General features: G+C 45.5%; 1 protein-coding gene across 1 annotated transcript in view; it reads left to right on the forward strand.

Annotated features, from left to right (window-relative positions):
- Window positions 1-25,722, forward strand: part of Clcn4 (chloride channel, voltage-sensitive 4) — a 59,998-nt gene that overhangs the window by 29,183 nt on the left and 5,093 nt on the right. Inside the window, exons 4-11 of the mRNA XM_013032194.1 lie at window positions 398-585; window positions 2,610-2,732; window positions 9,433-9,639; window positions 9,743-9,823; window positions 11,089-11,634; window positions 14,252-14,438; window positions 15,397-15,795; window positions 20,608-20,824. Coding sequence (XP_012887648.1) covers window positions 398-585; window positions 2,610-2,732; window positions 9,433-9,639; window positions 9,743-9,823; window positions 11,089-11,634; window positions 14,252-14,438; window positions 15,397-15,795; window positions 20,608-20,824 — 1,948 coding nt within the window. The remainder of the gene's footprint in view (window positions 1-397; window positions 586-2,609; window positions 2,733-9,432; window positions 9,640-9,742; window positions 9,824-11,088; window positions 11,635-14,251; window positions 14,439-15,396; window positions 15,796-20,607; window positions 20,825-25,722) is intronic.

Raw genomic sequence — 25,722 nt, forward strand, 5'->3', positions numbered from 1 at the left:
GTCAGAGGTGGCGGTGGAGATGTTTCAGGGATGACACAGATCGAGGGGTGCTGTACCCTGTGGCCAAAATTTCAGTACATAATTTAAAGTGAGGGAAAGGGGGGGGGGGTAGGAGGGTGGTGACAATGTGGAAAGGGTGACATCTGATCCAGAGGCACTGTATTCGGAAACTGCTCTGTGGACTGGCAGTTCCTTTGTACAACGAAAGCAAATAAGATATATTTGAAAACCTCTTAGATCAGGATGAATCCCAAAGTCCCTTGGCCCCAGCGGCTTGAGATAAGAATGTAGACACCTACTTTTCTTACTTGATTGAAGCCACAGAGCCCCATGTGGCTCCCAGGGAGCTGTGTCCTGGGCACTGACTTCTCTCAGCGGCTTTGTCTGCTTCTTCTAGGCACCTTGGCTGGAGTCATTGATCTTGCTGTGGATTGGATGACAGACCTGAAGGAGGGGGTCTGCCTGTCTGCCTTCTGGTACAGCCATGAGCAGTGCTGCTGGACATCCAATGAGACCACCTTTGAGGACAGAGATAAGTGTCCCTTGTGGCAGAAATGGTCAGAGCTGCTGGTGAATCAGTCAGAGGTGAGTGGCTGCTGGGCAGATTCTCCTGGCTGGCAGCCTTTGTCTTCTGGAGCTTCCTGAATTTAGCTTTCTCCTGCTTATGACAGTCTTGGCTCCAGTGTGGTGCGCTTGCCTCTTGGCCCTGCCACAGCTGCTGCTACTCAGGCTTCACTTGGAAACCCCTCCTGCCCGTACTCCTCCACTGCTGCACGGGCACATTGTATCTTTTGAAGCCTCAGAGTGTGGCTTTTAAAAAAAACTAGTGGTGGTTGTTTTGATCATGTTTATTTTTATACCTTTTAACTGAGGAGGAAAGGTGATATCTACTTAAAAAAATAATAGCGTGTCTTCAAAAGTCACTGCCCCATTTTGTGTTTCCCTATGGAGTATATGCAAATTCTAGTTTGTCCACCTTCTTTCCTAGTGAGTCTCATGGTGTGTCATTGTGTGTCTGTTGTGTCCCATGACACTTTCTGATGGAATCACAGAGGATGTTTCTGGGCCTCTGTAAAGAAAAGAACGTCCAGTCATGGTGGCTATTGTGAGGACCTACAAGTTGAGTGCTTGCTGTCATGGCAATTACAGCTTCAGCCCTGTGTAGAAACGTTGTTTTCTGAAGTTACCACAATGACTAGGAGAGGTTATTGACGGACCAGATAGTTAGATGAGAGGACTAGATGGAGAGGTTATTGACGGACCAGATAGTTAGATGAGCGGACTAGATTGCCAAGTTCTACATGACTGATGTACCACAAGCAAAGATAATTTGGAATGCACTTTGCCATTTTTCTAAACCTCTCAATAGAATTGAATATTTATTCCTTCACATTTCAGAAGTAGACAGGGATCTTGAAACCTCACCTTCTCAGTGCTCTCCATTATTTCCTAAAAGGAATTCTCTACATGGGGATGAGAATGGACAGGTGGGCTGGCTGGGTACCATCTTTTAGTTCTTCTCTCCTTCTTGCAGTCTGTGTTTTGGGGTGGATGCAAAAATGTGGCCATCTGCCTTTTCAACCAGTTTATACTTTGATTTATACTTTGATTCAAGGAATTACTGTTGGAAAGAGCAAGAAGCTGTTTTTAGGCTTGAAAAAATTTTTTAGGTGGGTGAAAGGTCTTTTTTGGTCCGATTTCTCACCACACAGGACATGACTATATGTATCTGTGGTGCACTCTCAGGAACATGGATTTGTATTTAATAGGCCCACCTGTGGCCATGGCTGTGGCCTGACTTGTGGTTGATCTCTCTTTCCTTTCCTCTCCTCCAATAATCCAGATGGTAGGAAGGAGCTGAGGCCTAGAAAAATGAGGTATTCACCTAGGGGATCAGATCTCTACCTGAAAGATTCCAGATTGTGTGTTTCAGAAAACTCTTCTCCACATATCACATGTTTTGGATTCAGTGGTCCAATGAATTCCTCTGAAGGAGATGATCAGGCAGCTCCCCTCTAATAATGCCTGTTCACTGTTAGTGCCTCGCCCTTGGCTCTGGGTCGGGTAGGATAGAGTCTCTGCTTCTAATGAGCTCCCAGGTAATGCTGATGCTGCTGGTCCAAGGACTACACTTTGAGGAGCAGTCTTTCACAAACTCAGTTCTGACACTTGCTGGCAGTTAGTTACTTGCTGTGGTCTGGGCGTGGCCATAATAAAAGCTTAGAGACACTCATCCACTGCAGACAAGACAAAACATATCTTCCAGAGTCTTGGAGGCAGAAATTCTGCATCACACCTTTTATTAACTCTAGTGCAAGTGATGATTACAACCAGCATCATTCCTGCTTTCCATTACTGCTGAGATTTCACCCCATGGAAAGTTCTGTAAACAGCTCCTGGAGGAACACCTGGTGCTGTTTGTATGTAGTAACTATAGCAATAGCAATAGCTGATAAAACCCACACTGTCCATTTGTTTGCAAAGGACAGGGACAAACCTGCCTGATCCCATCAAAACTTTGTTCTCCCAATGGAAGGTGTGGAGTGGGGGTTGTTGTTTAGCTCTGCCATGCCTCATGTGTTCTGCCTTGTTTTGTGTGTGCTGTTTAGGGAGCCAGTGCCTACATTCTGAATTATTTGATGTATATCCTGTGGGCACTACTCTTCGCATTTCTGGCTGTCTCCTTGGTTCGAGTATTTGCACCATACGCCTGTGGTTCTGGTATACCGGAGGTGAGTTATAACTGAATTTCTTCTCTACCAATAGTGGGAATAGCAACTCCTTCCATAGTGGTAGTATACTAGGCATAGTTGCAAGAATTTGGAATGAATTGGCTCATTTAATTCCCGTAATTAGCCGAGGAAGTAGGCACTTTTTGTCTTCCCTTAACAGTTGAGGAAGTAAGTAAGCACAGACGTGTTTGGGAACTTTTCCATGGTCGAGCTGGTGTGTTGAACCTTGAAGTCTGACTTCATGATTCTGCATCTGTATTCTATATTCAGGATTTTGCACTGTTGCTTCTCAGCAGATTAAGACCCACTCTTTGTAAACCAAGCTTAACTTTCAAAGCCAATGGGAACAGAAATTATGATCCCTCCCTTAGATGTGGTACTAGAATCTCTCATGGCTGTATCGCCGATGTACTGGCAAAAAGACATTAATGAGGATTGCTGTTGAGGCACTTCACTGATGATCACCTTCCTTTGCCATGTCTTGTTTTTCTGGCGACAAAGTAGTACCAGTCTTCAAAAAATGCACTGGTGGCCAGGAGCCAGTAGCTCCCTCCTGTAATCCTAGCTACTCAATAGGCTGAGATCTGGGGATCATGGTTTGAAGCCAGCCCAGACAGGAAAGTCCATGAAACTCTTATCAGCAATTAATCTCAAAATGCCAGAAGTGGCTCTGTGGCTCAAGTGGTAGACAGCTAGTCTACCACAGCTAGTTCTGAGCAAAAAGCTCAGGGACAGTGCCCAGGCCTGAGTCCAAGCCCCAGGACCAGCACAAAAAAATGCACCGAGAATATACTCTTTGACATTTAGAGTTGTTGTATTTTTTTCAGCACTTTCATGTCAGCAGTGTGGGGGAAGTGATCTTATGGGTCAAAGGGCACGCCCAAGACAGAACTTGAAACCTAGGGGATCTTGTTTCAGGAAAGGCAGAAAAAAAGTATTAATATGTCACACTGAATTTTCTTCTTGTAACAATAACTAGAGTTTGAACTCAGAGCCTTGCAGCCTTGCTTGGCTGTTTTCACTCAAGTCTGGTGTTCTACCACTTGAGCTCTGCCTCTGTTTTCTGGTGGCTTCTTTTTAATGTGTTGTTTCAGGAATCCAAAAATCAAACTGCATCGCCATCCTATTGCCTCGGTAAGACTGACCTTCTCTAAGGGGACACATACACTCTGAAAAGGCCCTATGAAAAATGGCACACTCAATATCACAGGGCTTGTGGGGAAGATGAGTCAGCCAGTCACGATGCGCAATAACTTCCTCAGTGATACAAGGGGAAAAGACAAGAGTCTAAAAAAACATCAGCATAGTTTCATGGCTAAGACATGTGAATACCACAATCAACATGTCACCTGTTGAGACTGCTTGGTGTTGGCTTGTGAAAGTGGGTGGAAGGTCAGCTGTGGTCTGAGTTACCGTGAAGGTAGGAAGGAGGCTGATCTGAAATCAGCAGGAAGCCATGACAGCGAGTATAGAGGTCCACAGCCTCTCAGCACACATGTGACCTAGTCTATGTGTGTTTTATGTTTTCCTGCATGGCTCCGTTCAACTGGATGTAATTTTCTGCATTCACCTTGTATTTCTCCCAGAGGTAATTGTGCATAAGTAGACACAAAACTGACATCATGTTTAAATTCTTCCCTAATGTATGAACAGGATTGGATCCAATTTGCAGTTTTGAAACAAATGTTATAGCAGAACTGGCTGTATTTTATTTGGTACCAGAAGTAAGGTACACTAGGCAGAAAATGGATCTCTCATTATTGGAAGCCAGTTTATAATCCCACTGCCCACTAGTAGGCATTTCCTTTTGGTATGCCTGGGTATTCCTCCTTAGCTTAGTGCTCAGGGCTGGCACTATACCACTTTTGTCATACCTTCATCTCTGGCTTTTGTTTGTTAGTTGGAGATGAGAATCTCACAGACTTTTCTGCTTGAGCTGACTTTCAACTTCGATCTTCAGATCTCAATATCCAGGATTATAGGCATGAGCCACTGGTGCAAAACATTAGTAGAATTTTTATTTTGCCAGTCCTGGGGCTTGAACTCAGGCTCTAGGCACTGTCCCTCAGCTCTTCAGCTCAAGGCTAGCGCTCTACCACTTAAGCCACAGTGCTACTTCTGTTTTTTTCTGTTTATGTGGTACTGAGGAATCGAACCGAGGGCTTCATGCATGCTACCACTAGGCCACATTCCCAGCCCTTAATAGAGATTTTTTTTTAATAGAGATTTTTGACTTAAGTCTTTCCCAAAATAAGGAGATGTTCATTGGGCAACTGTTAGGAAATCTGCAGCAGCAGCAATAAAAGGCTCTTCCACCTGAAGAAGCAGAGATACATGGCTCAGCTGGTGATCATATAGGTAGACAAGGAACTCACACATGTCTTTGAGAAGCTGCTTGGACTTCTTGTCCAAAGTAGACATCTGTATTGGTGACAGCTGAACTCAAAGGGGGTCAAATGCTGAGCTGATCATTTAAGTTCCTTATGTGACAAAAGGATAAGGAACACATGGACCAAACTCAAGCATGTGATGTCCATTGAAGGAAGTCATAAATATGTTAACATCTACAAACAGCCAAACTAAAGAACCCATCATATGATCAATAAGGCAAAGAAATACTTGGAAAGAGTGTGGGCTGGGAGGCAGAGCTGAGACGAACACCTGGCTTTTAGAAGCATCCCCGCTTCCATTTCTTAAGCTTGGGATAGTTCATGGGGGCTTGTTTTATTGACATTTTTAAACTATATAGAAGTATGTAAGAGAATTATTTATTTATAAAGGAAAAGATTCAAGCCAGTGGCTCACGCCTGTCATCCTAGCTACTCAGGAAACTGAGATCTGGGGATCGCGGTTCAAAGCCAGCCCAGGCAGGAAAGTCTGTGAAACTCTTATCTCCAATAAACCACCAGGAAAACCAAAAGTGGCACTGTGGCTCAAAGTGGTAGAGCACTTGCCTGGAGTGCAAAACTGCTCAAGGACAGTGCCCAGGCCCTAAGTTTAAGCCCCACAACCACCACCACCACCACCAAGAGGAATGGCCTTTGAATGCAATGTGTTTAGCTACATTTAGTTGTTTAACTGACCTGGGGATGGAACTCAGGGCCCTCACACATGCTAGGCAAGCACTCTACCATTGAGCTACCTCCCCAACCCAAAGTACATCTTTAACTGTTCATTCTCCCGAGCATTTCCATCTAAAATGTGTAATATTTAGAATGGAAATACCTTTGAAAGTATTTTTAAATGCAAATTTAGAGGAAAAAAATTGTATAATAAATGCATAGCCTAGGTTCTATAAGTCATATTTTAAAGGTAGCCCTCAGAGTTTCTTAAACTTGGCTGTTCCACTTTCTACTCCTGTTTGCCTCATTAATAGACCCATGATCAGGTATCTAAGAACTCACTTCCTCTGGGAACTTATTCTGCATTGGTTTTCTTTTTGAGTCAGTATTCTTTTTATTGTTGTTGGTGGTGGTGGTGGTTGTGGGCCTTGAACTGTGGGCCTGGGTGTTGTCCCTCAGCTCTTCAGCTTGAGTCTAGAGCTTTACCACTTGAGCCACAGCGCCACTTCCTCTGCATTGACTTTCTGTTTCTTACAAAATACCAGCACCCATACAGATATTTATCAACCACCAAGAGTTCTGGTTTTAAGGGTTGCATCATCCAAATCCACAGCCACACATTTTGTTAAGGCTCTGATTGCTTTGGTCTCTATGAATTCAAATTAAAGAAAGCAATTGAATTTTGGCATCTACCGGGAATGAATCTGCCTTCCTTACTTCCTAATTTGATCATGACAATTTCATAAAATCATTTTAGAGAATTACAAAATACCTATTATATTGTTCATTTCACTACATGTCATGGCTGGCAAAGGCTCAGATAATTTAGATTCTTGTAATTTTCTAAATGGTATGTATTACGCTTTTAAACTATACCCTGGGGTCTAAATCCACATTAACTAACTGACAAAAAATTATAGATAATTTTATTCAAGGCAACACAAAAGGGCAGGATTGTGGCAGGCATAATAAAACATCCCTTAAATAAAGGGATCTGAGGTCCCCAGAGCCCAAGCTCAATTAGGCCAACTACCACTAGTTATAGACCAGTGTAACCGCTGCTAGTACTCCTGCCATTAGTTCAGGAAATATGGATTACTGCTACAAGACCTTTCATTATTCTATGAAAGGGGCTCCTTAATAACGAGTAATATATATGAAGTGAATTTGATCAAAGTACATTATATGCATGTTATAAATACTACAATGAGGTCCCTTTGTACAATTAATTGTTGCTAATAAACATTGTAAAAGTACTAAAATAAAAAAGAAGGAGCTCCTAGAGTTATTTTATTTTTTGAGGAGCCCCCCCCCCCCGACTTGCTCAGTGTTCTCTCCTTTCTCCCTCTCCTCACCTTCTTTCTCTCTTGAGTTGAGAGGATCTCTTAGCCATATTTCCTGGAGCGTAGTGCTTTAAAATTTGAAGGTTAGCTCACCTCGCCACCCTTCCCAAATCCCTAAAGTTGGTATGATGCACGATAGAAGGAGTTAGTGAGAGAACAGAGTGTTTCAGGACTGTCCCTTAAACATTGAGGAATGAGGAATATCTTGAGTATTCATCTTAGAGTCACGCGGGAAACAGTGAAATTCAGATGTTTCTTAGACTGATTAGCACATCTGTTGAGGAGAGTCAGACCTCAGTATTTTCCAAGTCACCACCTGATTCTGGTGAGCACCACAGTTGAGAAGGGTTGAACTAGATAATTGGAAACTTTTTCTGTTTTTGTTAGTCGTGGGGCTTGAACTTGGGGCCTGGGCACTGTCCCTGACTTATTTTTTGCTCAAGGCTAGTGCTCTTCTGCTTTGAGCCACAGCTCTACTTCTGGTTTTCTGGTGGCTAGTTATAGATAAGAGTCTCACAGACTTGCTTACCCTGGGCTGGCTTCTAACCACAACCCTAGATCTCAGCCTCCTGAGTAGCTAGGATTACAGGTGTGAACCACTGGCACCCGGCTATTTGAGAACTTTTAAGAAGGCATTTTGAAGTTATATAATTGACACTGAGAAAAGATGATATTGCTCCTTTAGGTGTTACACAATGTGATAATAGATATTGACTAGGATTTTCATTGGCTCAGAGTCTGATTTATGATGTGAGGTTTGTAACTTGTTAGGCCAGCAATTTACACATGGACAAGTGGAGGTAGAAAAGTTATTTAGCTATTTGTGAGACCCCTATTCAAAAGAATATCATTTGTGGGAGTAGACTTCAGTATACACAGTTAATTGGTCACTGAGATGGGCATCCAGTTGAATTCTAAATGCATTAGGTAAAGATTCAAGTGCACTGGTAGGAAGACAGTCATTATTTGTCATTTACAAAATGGACCAAGTCTGAAACTGGGGCGAGGTAATTCTTTTGGTAGTCAAAAGTCCTTTGCAATACAAGAGGGTAGGATGTGATAGCAGAGAAGAGATCATCATGGATTCAAACATCCTGTCAAACATATGCAGTTAGAATATTGGGCATCTTTCTTTTCCAGCATTGTCTTAAGTATATTTTCAAATGGCCAGCAAAGTTTAAAGCAAATTGCATACTGTCCTGAATAGCATCATAAAATCTCTTGTCTTTCTGCTCCATCCTACTTGGGATGACATGAATCATGTTTCTATCCAGCATAACTATGCTGTCTTTGCTACTCACCCATGAGTCACTTAGTGGGTGTCTTGATGATCAGATCACCAGTCATAGTATCGTAGTAGTTGTGTTCCAGTCTCCCTTACGGTACTTAATAATGTCCTCAGAAGTCCAAGCATGGTGACATTGGCAATTTACACATGCCAAAAAGAAGCTATAAATTGTGTCCTTTAAGTGAAAAGATGAAAGTTCTTGACTTAGGAAAAGAAAAATCATTGTATGCTGAGGTTTCCATGAAATCATGTGGGAAAAATTATTTCACAATAGTTTTGCCTTTATGCCTCAAGCTGCAAACGTTGTAGCCATAGCACAGGTAAAACGGAATAGCTATGAAACGCACGAGTAGAACAAATGAACAGAAAATGTCTCCTGATTGTTAGGTTTATTCTATTTTATTGATAGCTATTGTTGCTAATCTTGTACTGATCTAATTTTTTTTTAGTTGGTCGTGGGTCTTGAACTCAGAGCCTGGGCTCTGTCCCTGAGATTTTTGCTCAAGGCTAATACTCTTCCCTTTTAAGCCACAGCTCTCCTTGTGACTTTCTGGTGGTTCATTGGAGATAAGAGTCTCATGGACTTTCTGGCCCGGGCTGGCTTTGAACCACGATCCTCAGATCTCAGCCTCCTGAGTAGCTAGGATGACAGGCGTGAGCCACCAGTGCCCAGCTCTGATCTAATTTTTGAGTTAAAGTTTATCATAGGCATGCATGCATAGGAAAAAAAACCATAGTAATGTTACACACACACACACACACACACACACACACACACACACATCTTGTTGAGGTTTCAGTTGTACATTGGGGGTCTTAGAACATATCTCTATGGGTAAGAGGGCTATATGAATACACATTTCTCTTGGCATTAGATTATAGAGAAATCATAAATGAAAATAGTCTGTCCTCTATGTGACTTAACGATTCTAGCTCAGAGGGAAACCCTGTTCCTAGTCATGGGCTGAAGCCGTTTATTCCCCCTTGCTCTCCGTTTTCGGCTTCAGATAAAGACCATTCTGAGTGGCTTCATCATCCGAGGCTACCTGGGGAAGTGGACCTTGCTCATCAAGACGGTCACCTTGGTGCTCGTCGTGTCCTCTGGCCTGAGCCTTGGGAAGGAAGGACCGCTGGTGCATGTGGCTTGTTGCTGTGGCAACTTCTTCAGCAGCCTTTTCTCCAAGTACAGCAAGAATGAGGGCAAGAGGCGGGAGGTGAGCCCAGCAGCTCCTGCCCGCAGTGGCTGCTTCTCAGAGACTCACGCTGTCTCCCCTTTGCAGAAGGCCCAGGACTTGACTTACAACTTCTTTCCTTTAGGTGCTTTCAGCTGCTGCTGCTGCTGGAGTCTCAGTGGCCTTTGGTGCTCCCATTGGCGGTGTGCTCTTCAGTCTAGAGGAGGTGAGAGGGGCGGTGTGGGCATGCGCAGTTTTAACTATGGAATATGCGGGTGGTTGGGATTAACTCACAGAAGGATTGAATAAGGCTCCTGCAATTAAGCAAGAAGCTACTATTTCTCCTATTAAGTATGATTTCAAGTATTGTTTAAAAACTGCCAATATAAACTTCTGGAAAGATTAACAGTATTTTCTTTATAGCCAACTTAGCTTCCAGTTTGGTTTGGGGACCTAAACAGCTCTTACCAGGGTTGGCAAACGTTTTCTGGAAAAGGCTGGATAATAACTAGTGTAGGCTTCTGAGGTTGTGCAGTGTCCGCTGTGTCCATGCACTCTGCCACTGCGGAGGGCACGGGCCGGGCAAGCGGCTGTCCACGAACGTGGCTGCTCACCTTTAGACTCTGAAATTTGAATTTCATGTCATTACCACAAAATTGTCACACAATTGTTCTTCTTTTGGAGAAATATTTCATGGCACAAGTAGTTTTTTTTTTCTTTTCCAACTATTAAAAATCTTAAAAACATCTTCATAGTTCATGTAGCGTATAAATGTATTTTCTGGAACACAATCTGTGGGTCATGGTTTTCCAAACCTTTATCTATTTTGTTGTCCAGACAATTAAATTCAGAGGTTTAGCTACTTTTAGGAGGACCACTGTGCTATCAGCAGTATCAAGAAAACCCACTTTTTTTCTTTCCTTTCTTTTGGTGTTGGGGATTGAATCCAGGGCCTTGGGCATACTAAGCCCAGGTTCTTCATAAGAGGTACACCTCCAGCCTTTCAATTCTCTAAAAAAAATGTAGCTCAAGCCAGGCACTGGTGACTCACACCTGTAATCCTAGCTACTCGGGAGGCTGAGATCTGAGGATCACTGTTTGAAGCCAGCCCAGGCAGGAAAGTCTGTGAGGCTCCAGTAAACTACCAGTGGTAGAGCACTAGCCTTGAGCAAAAGAAGCTCAGGGACAGAGCCCAAGCCTGAAGTTCAAAGCCCAGGACTGGCACAAAAATAAATGTAGCTCCAACCCACCTTGATTAGTATCCATTGCACTTTTACACCTAAGCTGCTTTAAGTAGCTTTGCTGATGCATTTTGGTCATAACAAAACCTAGCCTGGTGAAGTGAGTGCCGTCCGCTCATCACTCGCTGGACAGTGATCTTGGATTGTGTCTTTTATGCCAAGCACCAGAAGGTGGCTGCCAACCCAAGGGGTGAGACTCTCCTCAGCTCTCTTTGCATTCAATTTCTGGCTCTCCCCTTATTCATCCCAGGTCAGTTACTACTTTCCCTTGAAGACTTTGTGGAGGTCATTTTTCGCCGCCCTTGTGGCGGCCTTCACACTGCGATCCATCAACCCCTTCGGGAACAGCCGCCTGGTTCTCTTCTATGTGGAATACCACACACCCTGGTACATGGCCGAATTGTTCCCCTTCATCCTGCTTGGAGTTTTTGGAGGCTTGTGGGGCACCCTCTTCACCCGCTGCAACATTGCCTGGTGCAGGAGGCGCAAAACTACCAGGCTGGGAAAGTACCCAGTACTGGAGGTGATCGTGGTGACGGCCATCACCGCCATCATTGCTTACCCCAACCCCTACACGCGCCAGAGCACCAGCGAGCTCATTTCGGAGCTGTTCAATGACTGTGGGGCCCTTGAGTCCTCCCAGCTCTGTGACTACATCAACGACCCCAACATGACCCGGCCTGTGGATGACATCCCAGACCGGCCGGCCGGGGTCGGCGTTTACACGGCTATGTGGCAGCTGGCCCTGGCACTCATCTTCAAGATCGTCATTACGATCTTCACCTTTGGCATGAAGGTAAGTGGCGGGGGGAGGAAGATAGGAAAAGTGTGACTTTGCTGGGGACAGCACCCTCGTCTCCAGAATAAGATTGTGATTTCAGGGGAAAGGGGAAGTGGCCTTTCTTCATTGTCCTCATATATTTGACCTTCTTTTCTTTTTTCCTTTTTCTTTTACTTGGTTGGTCATGGGGCTTGAACTCGGGACCTGGATGCTGTCGCTGAGCTCTTCTACTCAAGGCTAGCGCTCTACCACTTAGGCCACAGCGCTACTTGCTGCTTTCTGGTGATTCATTGGAGATCAGAGTCTCACAGATTTTCCTGCCCAGGTTGACTCTGAACTGGGATTCTCAGATCTCAACCTCCTGAGTAGCTAAAAGTACTAGCTAGATATGAGCCACCAGCGCTCAGCTTGACATTCTTTTCATCAACAGGGAACAATTCTCTTAGTATGAAGTAGCGATTGAATCCCATGTTCCCATGGAGGACACCGCCAAGGCTTAGAGGCCCTTGGTGGCTTGGTGAGACCTACAGATTGTGGGAGACAGAAGTGTGCGTGCAGACCAGGCGGTGAATGCAGGTTTCCCTGCTGCCGAGGTGATGGCAGGTGGTGAAGCCCATGATTGGCCCCAGTTAGACGAGCGAACATCCCTTGAGCATTGGCTTCATCCTGAGTACTGTGCAGAGTCCAAGGAACACAGAGCGCCCCCTTCCCCTCTTCCTCCCCACTTCCCCCCCCCCCACAGAATGCTGCCCTTGAAGAGCAAATGGCTCTGGGAGAGACACATGTAAACTCATCGGAGGTTGGAGACAGTACAGTGGCACCCTGCATACCCTGCCAGCACCAGGAGAGCTGGGAATGAGCACGTCTCTGGCCTTCGTGTGCCTGGGGCCATGGCAAAGGCTCTTTGTATCCGTCCTGCTGTGATGGCCAGTGTCATGGAGAGCCTGCAGGGGGCAGCACATGCTCCCACTTGTGTTACTAAAACCAGTGGAGACACTGTCTTCAATCAGCTCAGGCATACTTAGAGAGCTTTTCCTAAAGAGCTTTCTTTTTATGAACTCCAGCACTGAGTTGTTATTGTTTTTTGTTTGTTTTTGAGACAGGCTGACCTGGAATTTGTATTCTTCATACTTCAGCCTCCTGACTGCTGGGATGACAGGTGTCTGCCCCTGTGCCTAGCCAAACTGAACATTTCGAATTGTCCAGTTCATTGGCATGAAGTACATTCACAAAGTGGAGCAGTCAGCATCTCTATGCAGCTTCAGTACATTTTCCTTGTCTCAGAGGAGACTATTTGTGACTCCTTGTTCCCCCAGCCCTGGCAGCCACTCGTATGCACTCTCTCTGTCTATAGATTGGCCTGTTTTTGATCATTTCATATAAATGGAATGGACCAAGTGGCCTTCGGTGTCTGGCGTCCTCCACTGAGTATCGTCTTTTCAAGGTTTCTCCATGCTACAGCATTCATTGTATCCTAAGCATGTCTCACATTTTATTTATCCACTCATCCTATGATAGACATTTGGATTGTTTCTACCTTTTGACTACCTTGAATAGTGTCATTATTACCAATTTTTAAACATGTTATTAAAATATATCATTCTTATGGAGATGTGTACAGCATTTGACCTTCACAAAACGCACGTAGTGATGTAATCAGCACCCAGGACCAGAAGCAGAGCTCCCCTCCCCAAGCCCCCTGTTCTAATCTAGTGCTGTTGCTTTCTGGGCAGCATTTCTCTGAATTGCCTCTTTTTAAAAGCTCTAAGAAATGCTAATTTCCCAAAGCACAACTGAAATTTGTCTCTTAAGAACAAGGCTGGGTGGACTTCATTAACCAGCTTATCCATCAGTTCCTACAGCAGAGATGTGTTTTTATATCAGAGGAACATGCTAGAAGTACCCTTCAGTGCTGGCTGAGAAGTTACAGGGGAGAGAGCATGCAGCTCACATGTGTATGTCTTTGGTTATATAGTCTTGTGTTCTTGCTACCCCTCACCCAGCTGGGGAATATTCAGGATACTTTGGGGGAGCGAGCTTTATTAGGAAATTGGGGGGAGTGGTCCCCCGTGGCTCCATCTCTCTCTCTCTCTCTCTCTCTCTCTCTGACAGGCATGCAGCCACTCTCCTTGCAAGAGGGCAGCCAGCCTTTGACAGCTTTGGCAGGCCAGCTGCAGCGATGCATTCAGCATCTTTATTTTTACCTGGGAGCAGTCACAGGCCCCTTCTTTTCGACTTTCATGCTGTGGCTTGACATTTAATTTTCCGAGGCAATCTGAGCGGCGCAGCACGGGGAGTGAGGAGGTGGCGAGCGTTCTGGTGAAGATGTTCCTTTTGAATGCACTGTGCAGCAGGGTTTATCATTCTTCTGTCCCCAGCAGGCAAGCTGGGCAGCTTTTGAAGGAGAGGAAATGAACGTGTCACACTGCATTCTCGCTAGTCATAGTGGAGGCCACTGGCGGAGCAGGTCAAATCACTTGTTCTACCTTTTCCTGGGCAGCTGACCTGTTTTGAGGGGCTGCACCTCCTTTGAAGCCAAATGCAAGCTCAGTTAAACCAGGGTGGGGGGCTCTGCTTCCTGGGGGCTGGGAAGCGGGAACTCAGGCTGCTTTTCTCTGTGTCCTCCCTCAAGATCCCCTCTGGCCTCTTCATCCCCAGCATGGCAGTGGGAGCCATGGCGGGCAGGATGGTGGGAATCGGCGTGGAGCAGCTGGCGTACCATCACCACGACTGGATCATCTTTAGGAACTGGTGCAGACCTGGAGCAGACTGTGTCACACCGGGACTTTACGCTATGGTGGGAGCAGCAGCCTGCCTAGGTACCTCCACAGATGGGATGGAGGCGGGGCGGGGCGGGGCGGGGGGGGGGGGGCGGGGGGGGGGGGGGTGGGGTACTGATGCGCTTTAGAGAACACGCAAGAAGGGAGATGTGGGCTTGATCATTACCCTCACGCAGGTATAGTGAGTTACAGTGTGGTATCAGTGTGGTATCGAGTGGGCTATTACAGTCTCAGTGGCTTAGATCTTGCTCACTATATAAATATTACACACACACACACACACCACGAGTTAGCAGAAGACTCTTCCCCATGTAATCATTCAGGAACGCAGGCTGCTGGAGTCTCTGTCATCTGTCAACTGTACTACCTTGAATAGTGCCTCTCAACAAGGGGTGACTTGCTTCCTTGGGGAACTTCACAATGTCTGGGAAGACAACTTGGCAATGTGTGAGACACACTGCTGGGAGTGTCATTTGTATGTAATGGGTAGAGCTAAGGATGCTGCTAAACTTGCTGTAGCGCATAGGCAAGTCCTGACAACAAAGAATGACCCCCCCAAATCCCTTTAGTACTAAAGTCAAGAAAGCCTGATTTAAGCTTATTAGACGAAGAGTCCGTTTTCAGTCTCTCTGACTCCTGAGAGATGCAAAGCTAGGTCCCTTATCATCTAGCCTCCCTAAGAATCTCTCCGGTTTTACAGTTCATGGACTGCTTGTTCATTCAGTAAGCCTGCCTAACCTAGATAGGTTGCACTCACCAAATACCCCAGGCCTGTGGACTGGGCCGTAGACCCCAGTCCATCTTTGGAGCCAAGCCCCCAGGTAGGCGCCTCCTGAGCATGGGCAGCGTGTCCCAGGAACAAGCCTTTGTTCTCCAAGGATTCCTTAGCCTGGATTGAGCTGCAGCTCTGGGCTGCCAGCCTGCTGCTTTCTTCAGCTAGACTGTTTCCTCATGACTTGGCTTGAGCTTTGGAGTCTCATTTCCTCTTTCATTGCAGGAGGCGTGACCAGGATGACCGTGTCCCTGGTGGTGATCATGTTTGAATTGACAGGCGGTCTGGAGTACATTGTGCCCCTGATGGCAGCAGCTGTGACCAGCAAGTGGGTGGCTGACGCCTTTGGAAAAGAAGGCATCTATGAGGCCCACATCCACCTGAATGGTTATCCGTTTCTGGATGTGAAGGATGAATTCACACACCGAACCCTGGCTACGGATGTGATGCGGCCTCGGCGAGGAGAGCTGCCACTGTCCGTCCTCACCCAGGACAGCATGACCGTGGAGGACGTGGAGACGCTCATCAAGGAGACAGACTACAACGGCTTCCCTGTGGTGGTTTCCAGAGACTCGGAGCGCCTCATCGGGTTTGCTCAGAGGAGGGAGCTGATCCTGGCAATCAGTAAGGAAGGGCAGGGAAAGCTCACTTTTTACTGTGAGACAAATGGTCACTTTTGTACCCCTCGATTTATCCCAGGGATTCAAGAGAATGTTCACTAAGCCGGGGACCCTCACACTTTGAGGCAAATTTGTCCGTGGGGTCGGGTCAAAATGCAGATTCTGCTCCAGTAGGCCTGGGGATGGCCTGAGACTCTGCATTCCTCCTGAGCGGTCCCTTCCCTCTGGTCCTACTGTGAAGAACAAAGATTTAAATCCGGATCTTGGAGTGGACATTTCTTGGCTCGAAAGTCCTGGCCACCTGTGCAGGCACTACTCCCGTGAGGAGGCACGTGGCTGCGTTTTGCTGAGCAGGTAGAGGGGGCAGGGGGCAGGGGAGTTGTTCTTGTACAGCTAGTCTCAGGGATGGACCCTCAGGCAGTCGAACCAACCACTTAGGTGGCCAGTTGTCTGCTGGCATACCTTGCTGGCCTCTGCACAAGTCTTCGCTTCACCGTGTGATATGTCCATCCCACTGGATAGAGGCCCACATGCATGAATGAGCAGCTCTGTTTTTGGCCCATGCCTGTGTTGCATGGGAGACAGGTCCATGGCATGGCTCACATATTCACATGACACTGTCACGCTCCATTATACCTTCTAGAATATTCCCGTAATGTGTCATGGGATTTTCTTTCCATGGTATGACTGCCAGTTGTCCCACTGAGAACAGGCAACTGTTTCTTCTTTCTGCCCTTCCTATTTCTAAGACACTAGGACACTTCCATTTTGACCACCTCTTCCTATGCTAAATCGTTTTTTTTTTTTTTGTCGGTCGTGGGGCTTGAACTCTGGGCCTGGACACTGTCCCTCAGCTTTTCAGTTCAAGGCAAGCGCTCTACCCACTTGAGTCACAGCGCCACTTCTGTTTTTCTGATGCTTCATTGGCGATCAGCGTCTCATGGACTTTCCTGTCTCGGCTGGCTTTGAACCTTGATCCTCAGATCTCAGCCTGAGTAGTTAGGATGACAGGCATGAGCCACTGGTGCCCAGCACTAAATAGTTGTTTTTTTTAAAAAAAAAACAAACTTCAAAATATCTTCCTCAATGGCTTTACAAAAATTAGTTTAGATAAGCTGTATTCTCTAATTTTCATGTTTAGCTCCTCAAAGCAAAGATTGATTTATGTTTAGACAGCATAGCAAGTTTGTGCTTGCATGCTCAGTGCTGTTTCTCTCTATTATAGGACCTGTTGCAGAACAGGTTGGTGTCTTTAGGGTAATTAGCACCTTACAAATGGATTCTTAAAAAGTTGTTTAAGTAGGGCTGGGTTTGTTTTAAAATAATGTAATCAACAGCCTTAAAAACTATTGAATCCCTAAAATCTTTTAAGCAACGTTGAAATTCAGAAACAAAAATAATAAATGTCACAGAATCCATTACCTATTGTGTAGCTCAAGCACACCTGTGAAGAGACAGCTTACTAATTTTGTCCAAATCCATTACTGTAATCAAGTGGGAAGCAGTAATTGGCATCAACCGGTTAGAGAAGAAATTTAAGCTTTGTAAGCAAGTACTCTCTCAGAAGCTATGTTTGGAATGTCTGAAGAGGCACCACGCGGTGTAAATCATACCTCTCTGCTTTCAGTCAGGCCGATAATAGTATAGAAACTGTTATTTACACGGTTTGTGGAAAGGTGAGGGGTGTTTGGCTCAAAGGAATCAGACAAGCTGTTTTTCTGATCTAGGGAGATAGAAGAGCCTCTGGATTCTGCTGGGAAAGTTCACGACTTGTACTTGAGTAATTCTATGTCCTTGTATGAACATAGAAATATAATATTAAGCATCTCGCTAAAAAAAAACTATTCTGTGTTGGGTTCACTTTTAGAGCAATCAGAAGCAAAAGATTATTGCAGGATTGACTCAAAAGAATTATTTAAAAGAATGGTAAATAAGGAAAATAAGGATTTCTTTCTTACATGTCATGTTTAAAATTGTAGCAGCTGCTCATATGGAGCTGAAAGGGCTTTGTTATTTTTAATCCAGCTCTGGAATGCTGAAGCAGAGCTCGTTCATTGTCTTTGTAAAGAGTGATACTTGGCACCACCTGGCCAAAAGGCCCACTCTCCCATCTCAGATTGTTACCATGTGGGGCTGTGGGTGACCCCTGTTCAATTCCGGGTAGATGGGCTTTTACCTCTTTTTGGTTTTCTCAAAGATGAGGCCCTTTTTGTACTCAGCAGGGTTCAGCCTCTTATAGTTTTGCCTCTTACAATTAGGCAAGTAAGGGTTCAGAGAAGACTCAGTGGGAAGCCACAAAGATGATTAAAGGGATGGAAAGTTAGAGTTATGGGGACAAGTTAAGGGAATGCTCAGTTTTGTTTTGTTTTGTTTTGTTTCATCTGCTGGATGACTTAATAATGATTCTCTCACATGTGGAAGATGCTTGCTTGCAGAAAGGGATCATCCAGGTCTGAAGCAGAAGAGAAGTGTCAGATGTGTCAGATGAGCTATGTAGGAATAAAGACTGTTTCTGTCTGGGAGGGCTGATAATTATTGGAATAGGTCATGGAGAACAGTGGTGTTAACTCCTTTCTGCTGGAAATGTTAAAATATTTGGAGATATATGTGCAGAATGGTTTCTTCCTATGTTCATAGACAACAACATAAAAATAATCTGCTTTTTCTTCTATAGAGTCTTTATAAATCATATCATCTTTGTAACCACTATGGTGGTTGCTTCCAATTCCTTTCTCATTAACGATATCTGTGTTATTGATGGAAGCATTTGTGTGTGTGTGTGTGTGTGTGTGTGTGTGTGTGTGTGTGTGTGTAATATGTCTTGAACTCAGAGCCTTGTACTCTTGCTCAGCTTTCTTACTCACAGCTGTCACTGTACCACTTGAGCCATGCTTCCAGTCTGGCATTTTGCTGGTTAATTCGAGATTAAGTCTTGTGGATTTTTCTGCCCTGGCTGGCTTTGCACCTTGGTCTTCCCTCCAGATCTCAGTCTCCTGAGGACCTAGAATTACAGCTGATGGGTTTTCCTTCCCAATAACCTTCTCTGTGAAATAGGCTCTGTTCTACATGACAGGTAGTACTAGATAGAGGGACATTTGTTTAACTCATCCATTTGCCCATGTGTGCTTGTGACAAATGTCTGTTTTGTGTCTACATTGTCCTAGCGCCGGGGATGCATTGGTGAGTAGGAGTTTATTGAGTGAATAGCTGTTAGAATCAGGGCTTCTAACCCAGGCAGCAGATTCAGAGGAAATAGGAACTTGTTTCACTCAGCAACTTGGTAAATGGTTCACTAAGTTCCATTTGCTTTTCAAATTAAGGCATTTGGCAAATCCATGTGACCAGTTCTTGATTGGGGTTTCTTTTGTGGCTTGATCCAATCCTGATGTTCAATCTAATTATTGAAGTAGATGGCAATCCTGTTATGTGGGACTTTATAAGAATCAATTGCTCTGTAGAAATGAGCAAATAAGTATGTGCTGAATATTGCCTCTCTGCCCTTAGTGCTTAAGGAAAGCAGTGTCGTGGTGTGGGAGAGAAGTAAATGATGTATAGCTGGCAGCGTGAACCATTTGGGCTCTGCATCTGAGAGTGTGTTGTGTGTCAGTATCATCTGGTATTTGTGGTTGAATCATATCCCATTTGATGCAACAAGATTGAACCTCACCCATATAATAGACAGGCATTTGCCTAGCAGGTCTCTGCTCTTCTTTTCAACAGAGACCCCTTTGCAGACTCAGCCTGACCCCAAACATGGCCAGTTTTCCATTCCAGCACTCGATTGCACTAAGTATCCTTAGAGGAGGGAGGCATTTAGACTTGCATTTTTCAAAGAACAATATAGGTGAGTAGCAGTCTTGGAGATGGTGAGGACAGTTGTTAGAGAAATCAGGATTCATTTTCAAGCAGGCCCTGCTGTACATTTTTCCTAACCTTTTCCCATGAACCAAAAGAAAGATTAAAATTCCAACAGAAGGAAAATCGCCTTGGAGAAATATCTTGAGACCGATGGATTTATTTCATGTGTGACTTAAAATAGCCTGGGTTTCTCGCACTGCATTAGGCTGTATTTCTAATGAATTCCTGTTACCCTACTTTTATTCAGCTTCACATGGCCTTGCCTACAGACACAAATGACTAATTGCTACCATAATAGTTTTACTATCTTTCTTCAAGAAATCTACAGAATGGCCCATGTTTAAGAGAGGAGACCCAGTGGGCAAGGCACTGAGGCTTTTCTGCAGTTGATTCTTTGGTCCCAAGGCTCATATTTGGGACTGCGCTGCATTTCTGGGCTGTGAGCCTGGGCTGGGCTTATTGTTTTTTTTTAAATTTCTTTTTGGATTCATAATGCCAATTAGACCAATTTTAAGTTGGTTTGTAAAAAAAATGAAAAAGCACCCCCATGTATTAAGGTCACTGGGCAGCTAAATGAGGTTTCTTGTTATGATCAACTTCACTGTGTGATGAGGTGTAGATGTATTTATAAAGCAAGGACGGATGGTGGTAGGCGGTTTGGGGTGCTCTGGAGTACAGAGGGAAGGAGTGAATATCCCCAAAGGAGCCTGCTGGTTGGGTTCATCTTGTAAGACATTGGCAGCGGAGGGTTTGGTCACTGCAGGAGCCCACCCACAATAGCTGCTTAAGAGACATGCCAGTTTCACAGATGTCTGGCTGAAGCCCTCATTTTGAATGTGCCCTTTTCCCCCGGGACCTCTTTCCTGTGGGATTCTTGGATCCTGTGCGGGAATATGGGAAATGTGAAGAAGATTTTTGCACGGTTAATTGTTCCTATTCTCCTCCCCACTCATCCTAGAGAATGCCAGACAGAGGCAGGAGGGCATTGTGAGCAATTCCATCATGTACTTCACAGAGGAGCCCCCTGAGCTTCCGGCCAACAGCCCCCACCCCCTGAAACTCCGGCGCATCCTGAACCTGAGCCCTTTCACAGTGACAGACCACACACCCATGGAGACGGTGGTAGACATCTTCCGGAAACTGGGGCTCCGCCAGTGCCTGGTAACTCGGAGTGGGTGAGTAGCTGTACAGGTGGGGACAGATAATCTGTACTATGGCCAGACTTGGGAGAACAAGATGACAATGAAGACGTTGTATCCAATCTTAAAGAACTCTTTCCAATGGAGGCAGATCAGGTAGATACATGAGGCCAATGAGCTGTGGTGAACAGATTGAGAAGCAAGTGGACAGGGAGCTTTGAAATCTCAAAGTGTTAGCAGGGAGCCAGTGCAGCCTAAGAAGGTGGAGAAACCTCTAGGGGACACTACGGCCTGGGCTCTGTCTGAAGCTTCACTCAAAGGGGGGGGAGCCAGAAGAGCAGGGCTTGGCTTGGCTTTTCTACAGCCACAGGACCCTGGGGCTATAACATGACACATATGCTCCAGGATATGTACAGAATGAGCATCGAGACTGCAGGACTTAGGGGGAAAATGGGGTTAGGCATGTAATACTAAAAAAAACTTTATCAGGAATATAGTATAACAAAGGGAAGGAAACCTAATACAAATACAGTACTTTTACACATGTTGCATGTGTTAAATGGTTACGAAATGCATGGATGTAGCAATAACTATGTCACATAACCTTGGGAAGGCTGAGGTTGGCCATGCCGTGGACATCAGAAGGGCTGTAGCTCAAGAGCTCCTGTGAAGGGTGGAAAGAGGAAGCTAGCACTGCAGGCTGGATGGTGTGGCTCTTGACACACACGTGACCAGAAGCATGTGTGCATGTTGAATGGTTGCATATATGTGCATGTTGTGTATTTCCTGTGATGCTCCTTGGAGTGGGGCACAATTTTTTATGCCATTCTCATGGATGAAAGAACAAAAACATTCACAAAGTCCATATTATGTTCTGATCTTTCCCTAATATATCAATCCATTGGAAACAAAATCACCTTTGCCAGAATAAATGGGATCAGAAAGCTAAGAGGTTCCTTAGGCCCATCGAGTCTCTAAAACTTGTGCTTTGTATGATCACAAACTAGGAAAGACCAAAGGGTCATGACAGTGGCAGAGCTGTGGCTCCTTCAGGTTCAGAGATGTGCCCAGATTCCAAAGCCTCAGAAGCTTGCAAGGAGAAAGGAGTTGGCTCAATCTTTTTTTTTTTGGTTGATCGTGGGGCTTGAACTCTGGGCCTGGGCGCTGTCCCTGTGCTCTTCAGCTCAAGGCGAAAACTCTACCACTTGAGCTACAGCGCCACTTCCGGTTTTTGAGTGGTTTATTGGAGATAGGAGTCTCATGGTCTCTCCTGCCCGGGCTGGCTTTGAACCATGATGCTCAGATCTCAGCCTCCTGAGTGGCTAGGATTCCAGATGTGAGCCACCAGCGCCCTGGCTAGTTGGCTCAATCTTGATGGCTTAAACACAGACTCACTCTCATCCTTCTAGGCACGGAGATGAAGGCATGGGTTGTGGAGCCATGGGGACCCATGACGGTTTCTTTTTATTTTTGTCTGTCATAGGGCTTGAACTTGGAGCATGGGATCTGTCCCTGAGCTCTTTGCTCAAGGCTAGCACTCTACCATTTTGAGCCACAGTGCCACTTCTGGATTTCTGAGTAGCTAGGATTGCAGGTGTGAGCCACCACTACCTGGCTTCCCATGATGGTTTCTTGAGGCCTTCACAGAACCCAGAGGCTTAACTATCTAATTTAGTTTATAAGTTAAAAGTCTGGAGTCAGGATATTCTGGGTTAACGCAGTAGTTCTCTGCTTTTTGGGGTAGGGGGCAGTACTGGGGTTTGAACTCAGGGCCTTTTGCTTACTAGGCAGATGATCTACCCCTGAGCCATGCCTCCAGTCCAGCCCTGTCTCAGTAGGGCTGGTTTTGATCCCCCAGAGGCATTGGGCAATGTCCAGGGATAATTTTGGATGTCATTACTGAAGAGAGGTGATACTATTCTCTAGTAGGTAGAAACCAAGGCAAATACAACAAAATGTTCTGGCTCAAAATGTTACACTGCTATTGAGCTCTGCTAGTCTGGATGTGTGTGAGCAATCCTATGCAGTGGGCTTTCTTCTGCTGACGTGTTATAGAGGTCCAGGCTGTGCAAGGTTTCGGTGTGCACATTTACTTGCCAAACTCCAAACGGGCAGGACACAAGTACCTCCTTAGCTCTGACTGCAGCCAGAGTGTCTTACACAGTCAGTGGACAGTAACTTCTTTTCTTTTGTCTTCGATCGTGGGGCTTGAACTCTGGGGCCTGGGCGCTGTCCCGAGCTTCTTTAGTCAAGGCTAGTGCTCTACCACTTTGAGCCACAGCTCCACTTTGGGTTTTCTGGTGGTTCATTGGATTTAAGAATCTCATGGACTTTCCTGACTAAGCTGGCTTTGAACTGTGATCCTCAGATTACAGCCTCCTGAGTAGCTGGGATTACAGGTGTGAGCCACTAATGTCCAGCTTAGAGGTCATTTCTGAGTCAATTTCTCACACTTGAGGGTGCATCAGAATGGCTGGCAGGATTAAAGCTGCGGAACTATTTACTGATCACTGGGATCTTGAGTGAGGTCTGGCAGTGTTCAGTCCGAGCAAGCTCCGGGGTAAGGCTGGTCTTGGGAAGCCACTTTGGGAGCCCTTGAGATTGATTTCTACACTTGGGTTTCCAGTGCTCAGCACACATACCACTGTGGCCGCCCTTGCCATCTTAAGTGTATAGCAGTTTCTCCTTTCCTTTAAAATAATAATCCAATGTCAGTTATCATTGGAATTTCCAGTGTAGGCAGGAAATTCTGCCCTGAGCGCCTGCTCACACCTCCTGCAGCCCCATGAGGTTTTCATGTGAGGATCTGGGTGCCAAAATTGGCTCCGAATGTTCTGTGAGAAAACAAAATCGCTCTCTCTCTCTTTCTCTCTCTTTCTAGCTGTACATATTTTAAACAAACACAGATGCTGATGCATTAGTGCTGGCGGGCCCTTTCATCTTCATCTCCTTGGGCTGTTTGCCAGGGCAGGCCTGGCTTAGGCCAGCTCCAGTTTTTGATGCATGCTCCTGCCATGTGGCGTGTCTGCTCTGATGGCGGAGAGCCGGAGCCCGTCTCCTGACCTGCATCATCTGCAGGAGGTCCCAGGGCCGGGGGCCCAAGGTATTTGTGAAACCAGACCAGGAACCAGCGCTACATTCTTTGTCCCCAGAATGCAAAGCTCGAGAAAGTCTACCGAAAGTAAGGGCAAATTTGCCTGAGGTTTCCCCTAGAAAGGTTCTAGAAAGGAAAAGCAAGTAGGAGAAATAGTGACAGATTTCTCCCCTCTTCCTCGGTGGTGCACAGGGGTCTGACTATGGGCAGCTTTCTCCAAAGAGCCTAGCTGCATGCGTGTGCACACATATGGCCCTTTATAGCCATGTATGGATGGATGGATGGATGGATGGATGGATGTGTTGTTGGGGCTTGAACTCAGGGGCTAGGTGCTGCCCCTGAGCTTTTGTGTTCAAAGCTATCACTATACCACTTTGAGCCACAGCATCACTTTCAGTTTTCAGGTGGTTCATTGGAGACAAAAGTCTCATGGACTTTCCTACCTAGGCTGGCTTTGAACCACAGTCCTCAGATCTCAGCCTCCTAAGTAGCTAGGATTACAGGCGTGAGCCACTTAGTGCCTTGCAAGATGTGGCCATTTATAATTCATAAAATTCACATGAACCCAAAAGAGCTAGAAGTAAAAATACTTGATTTCAATCAGGTAGGACTTTTGTACCACTAACAAAGCCTGCCGGATTTGATGTTGCCTCCTAGGTTGATGGGAGGTTTTATTGTCAGTAATTACTGTCACAGACGAGGGCACAATTTATGCCTATGGGCATAGGGAATTGATTGTAGTCAGTTCCTCTCTATGGTTCTTGCAAAGTGTTCTATTTCTTGAGGCAAAATCAACCCAGGAAATGCTGCCCCAACGCAAGTGTGGACAATGTAGGACCAGGTGATGGGATTTCTACATTCTCTGCTGATGGTACATTGCATATTTCCCAGAAAGCCACTCTTACTTGAAAGCTTCCAAATAGGAATAGTATTGAAAATGTTTATGAGCTTGTGCCAGGTAGTCAGTGATCCTTTGTTTTGGATTATGAAGAGTTACTTCAGTGAGTGATTGAAGTAGTTATAAGGGCTGGGCAATGGTGATTCACATCTGTAATCCTAGCTTCTCAGGAGGCTGATATCTGAGGATCACGATTTGATGCCAGCCTAGGCAGGAAAGTCCATAAGACTCTTATCTCCTATGAACCACCAAAAACTCAGATATGGAACTGTGGCTCAAGTGGTAGAGTGCTAGCCTTGAGCAAAACAAAACAAAACAAAAACCAAGGCTAGTTCCCGGGCCTTGAATTCAAGCCCCACAACTAGCATTAAAAAGAAGATGTAGCTGGGTACTGTTGGCTCATGCCTGTAATCCTAGGTACTTGGGAGGCTGAGATCTGAGGAACAAAGTTCAAAGCCATCCCGGGCAAGAAAATCCATGAGACTCATCTCCAGTGTTCAGAAAACCAGAAGTGGTGCTGTGGCTCAAGTGGTAGAACATTCACCTTGAACTGAAGAGTGCAGGGACAGCCCCCAAGCCTAGAGTTCAAGCCCCATGACTGACAAAAGAAGGAGGAGGAGGAAGAGGAAGACGAGGAAGAGGAAGAGAGGAAGGAGAAGAAGGAGAAGCAGAAGGAGAAGAGGAAGAGGAAGAAATAATAAAATGAGGATAGGAAGCAATCTTCCAGGGTATCCTTGCCAGAGACCATAAACCAACAGGGATGGGAATACTTCAGTGCCTTTTAGTTTGGGCAGTGGTTTGCTCTCAGCATGGAGTGATTTTTTTTTTTTGGTCTGGTTGTGGGGCCTGAACTCTGGGCTTGGGCGCTGTCCCTCAGCTCTTCAGCTCAAGGCTAGCGCTCTACCACTTGAGCCACAGCACCACTTCCGGCTTTTTTCTTTT

The sequence above is a fragment of the Dipodomys ordii genome, unplaced genomic scaffold (assembly GCF_000151885.1).
Source record: "Dipodomys ordii isolate 6190 unplaced genomic scaffold, Dord_2.0 Scaffold150, whole genome shotgun sequence".
In the NCBI taxonomy this organism is placed as follows: Eukaryota; Metazoa; Chordata; class Mammalia; order Rodentia; family Heteromyidae; genus Dipodomys; species Dipodomys ordii.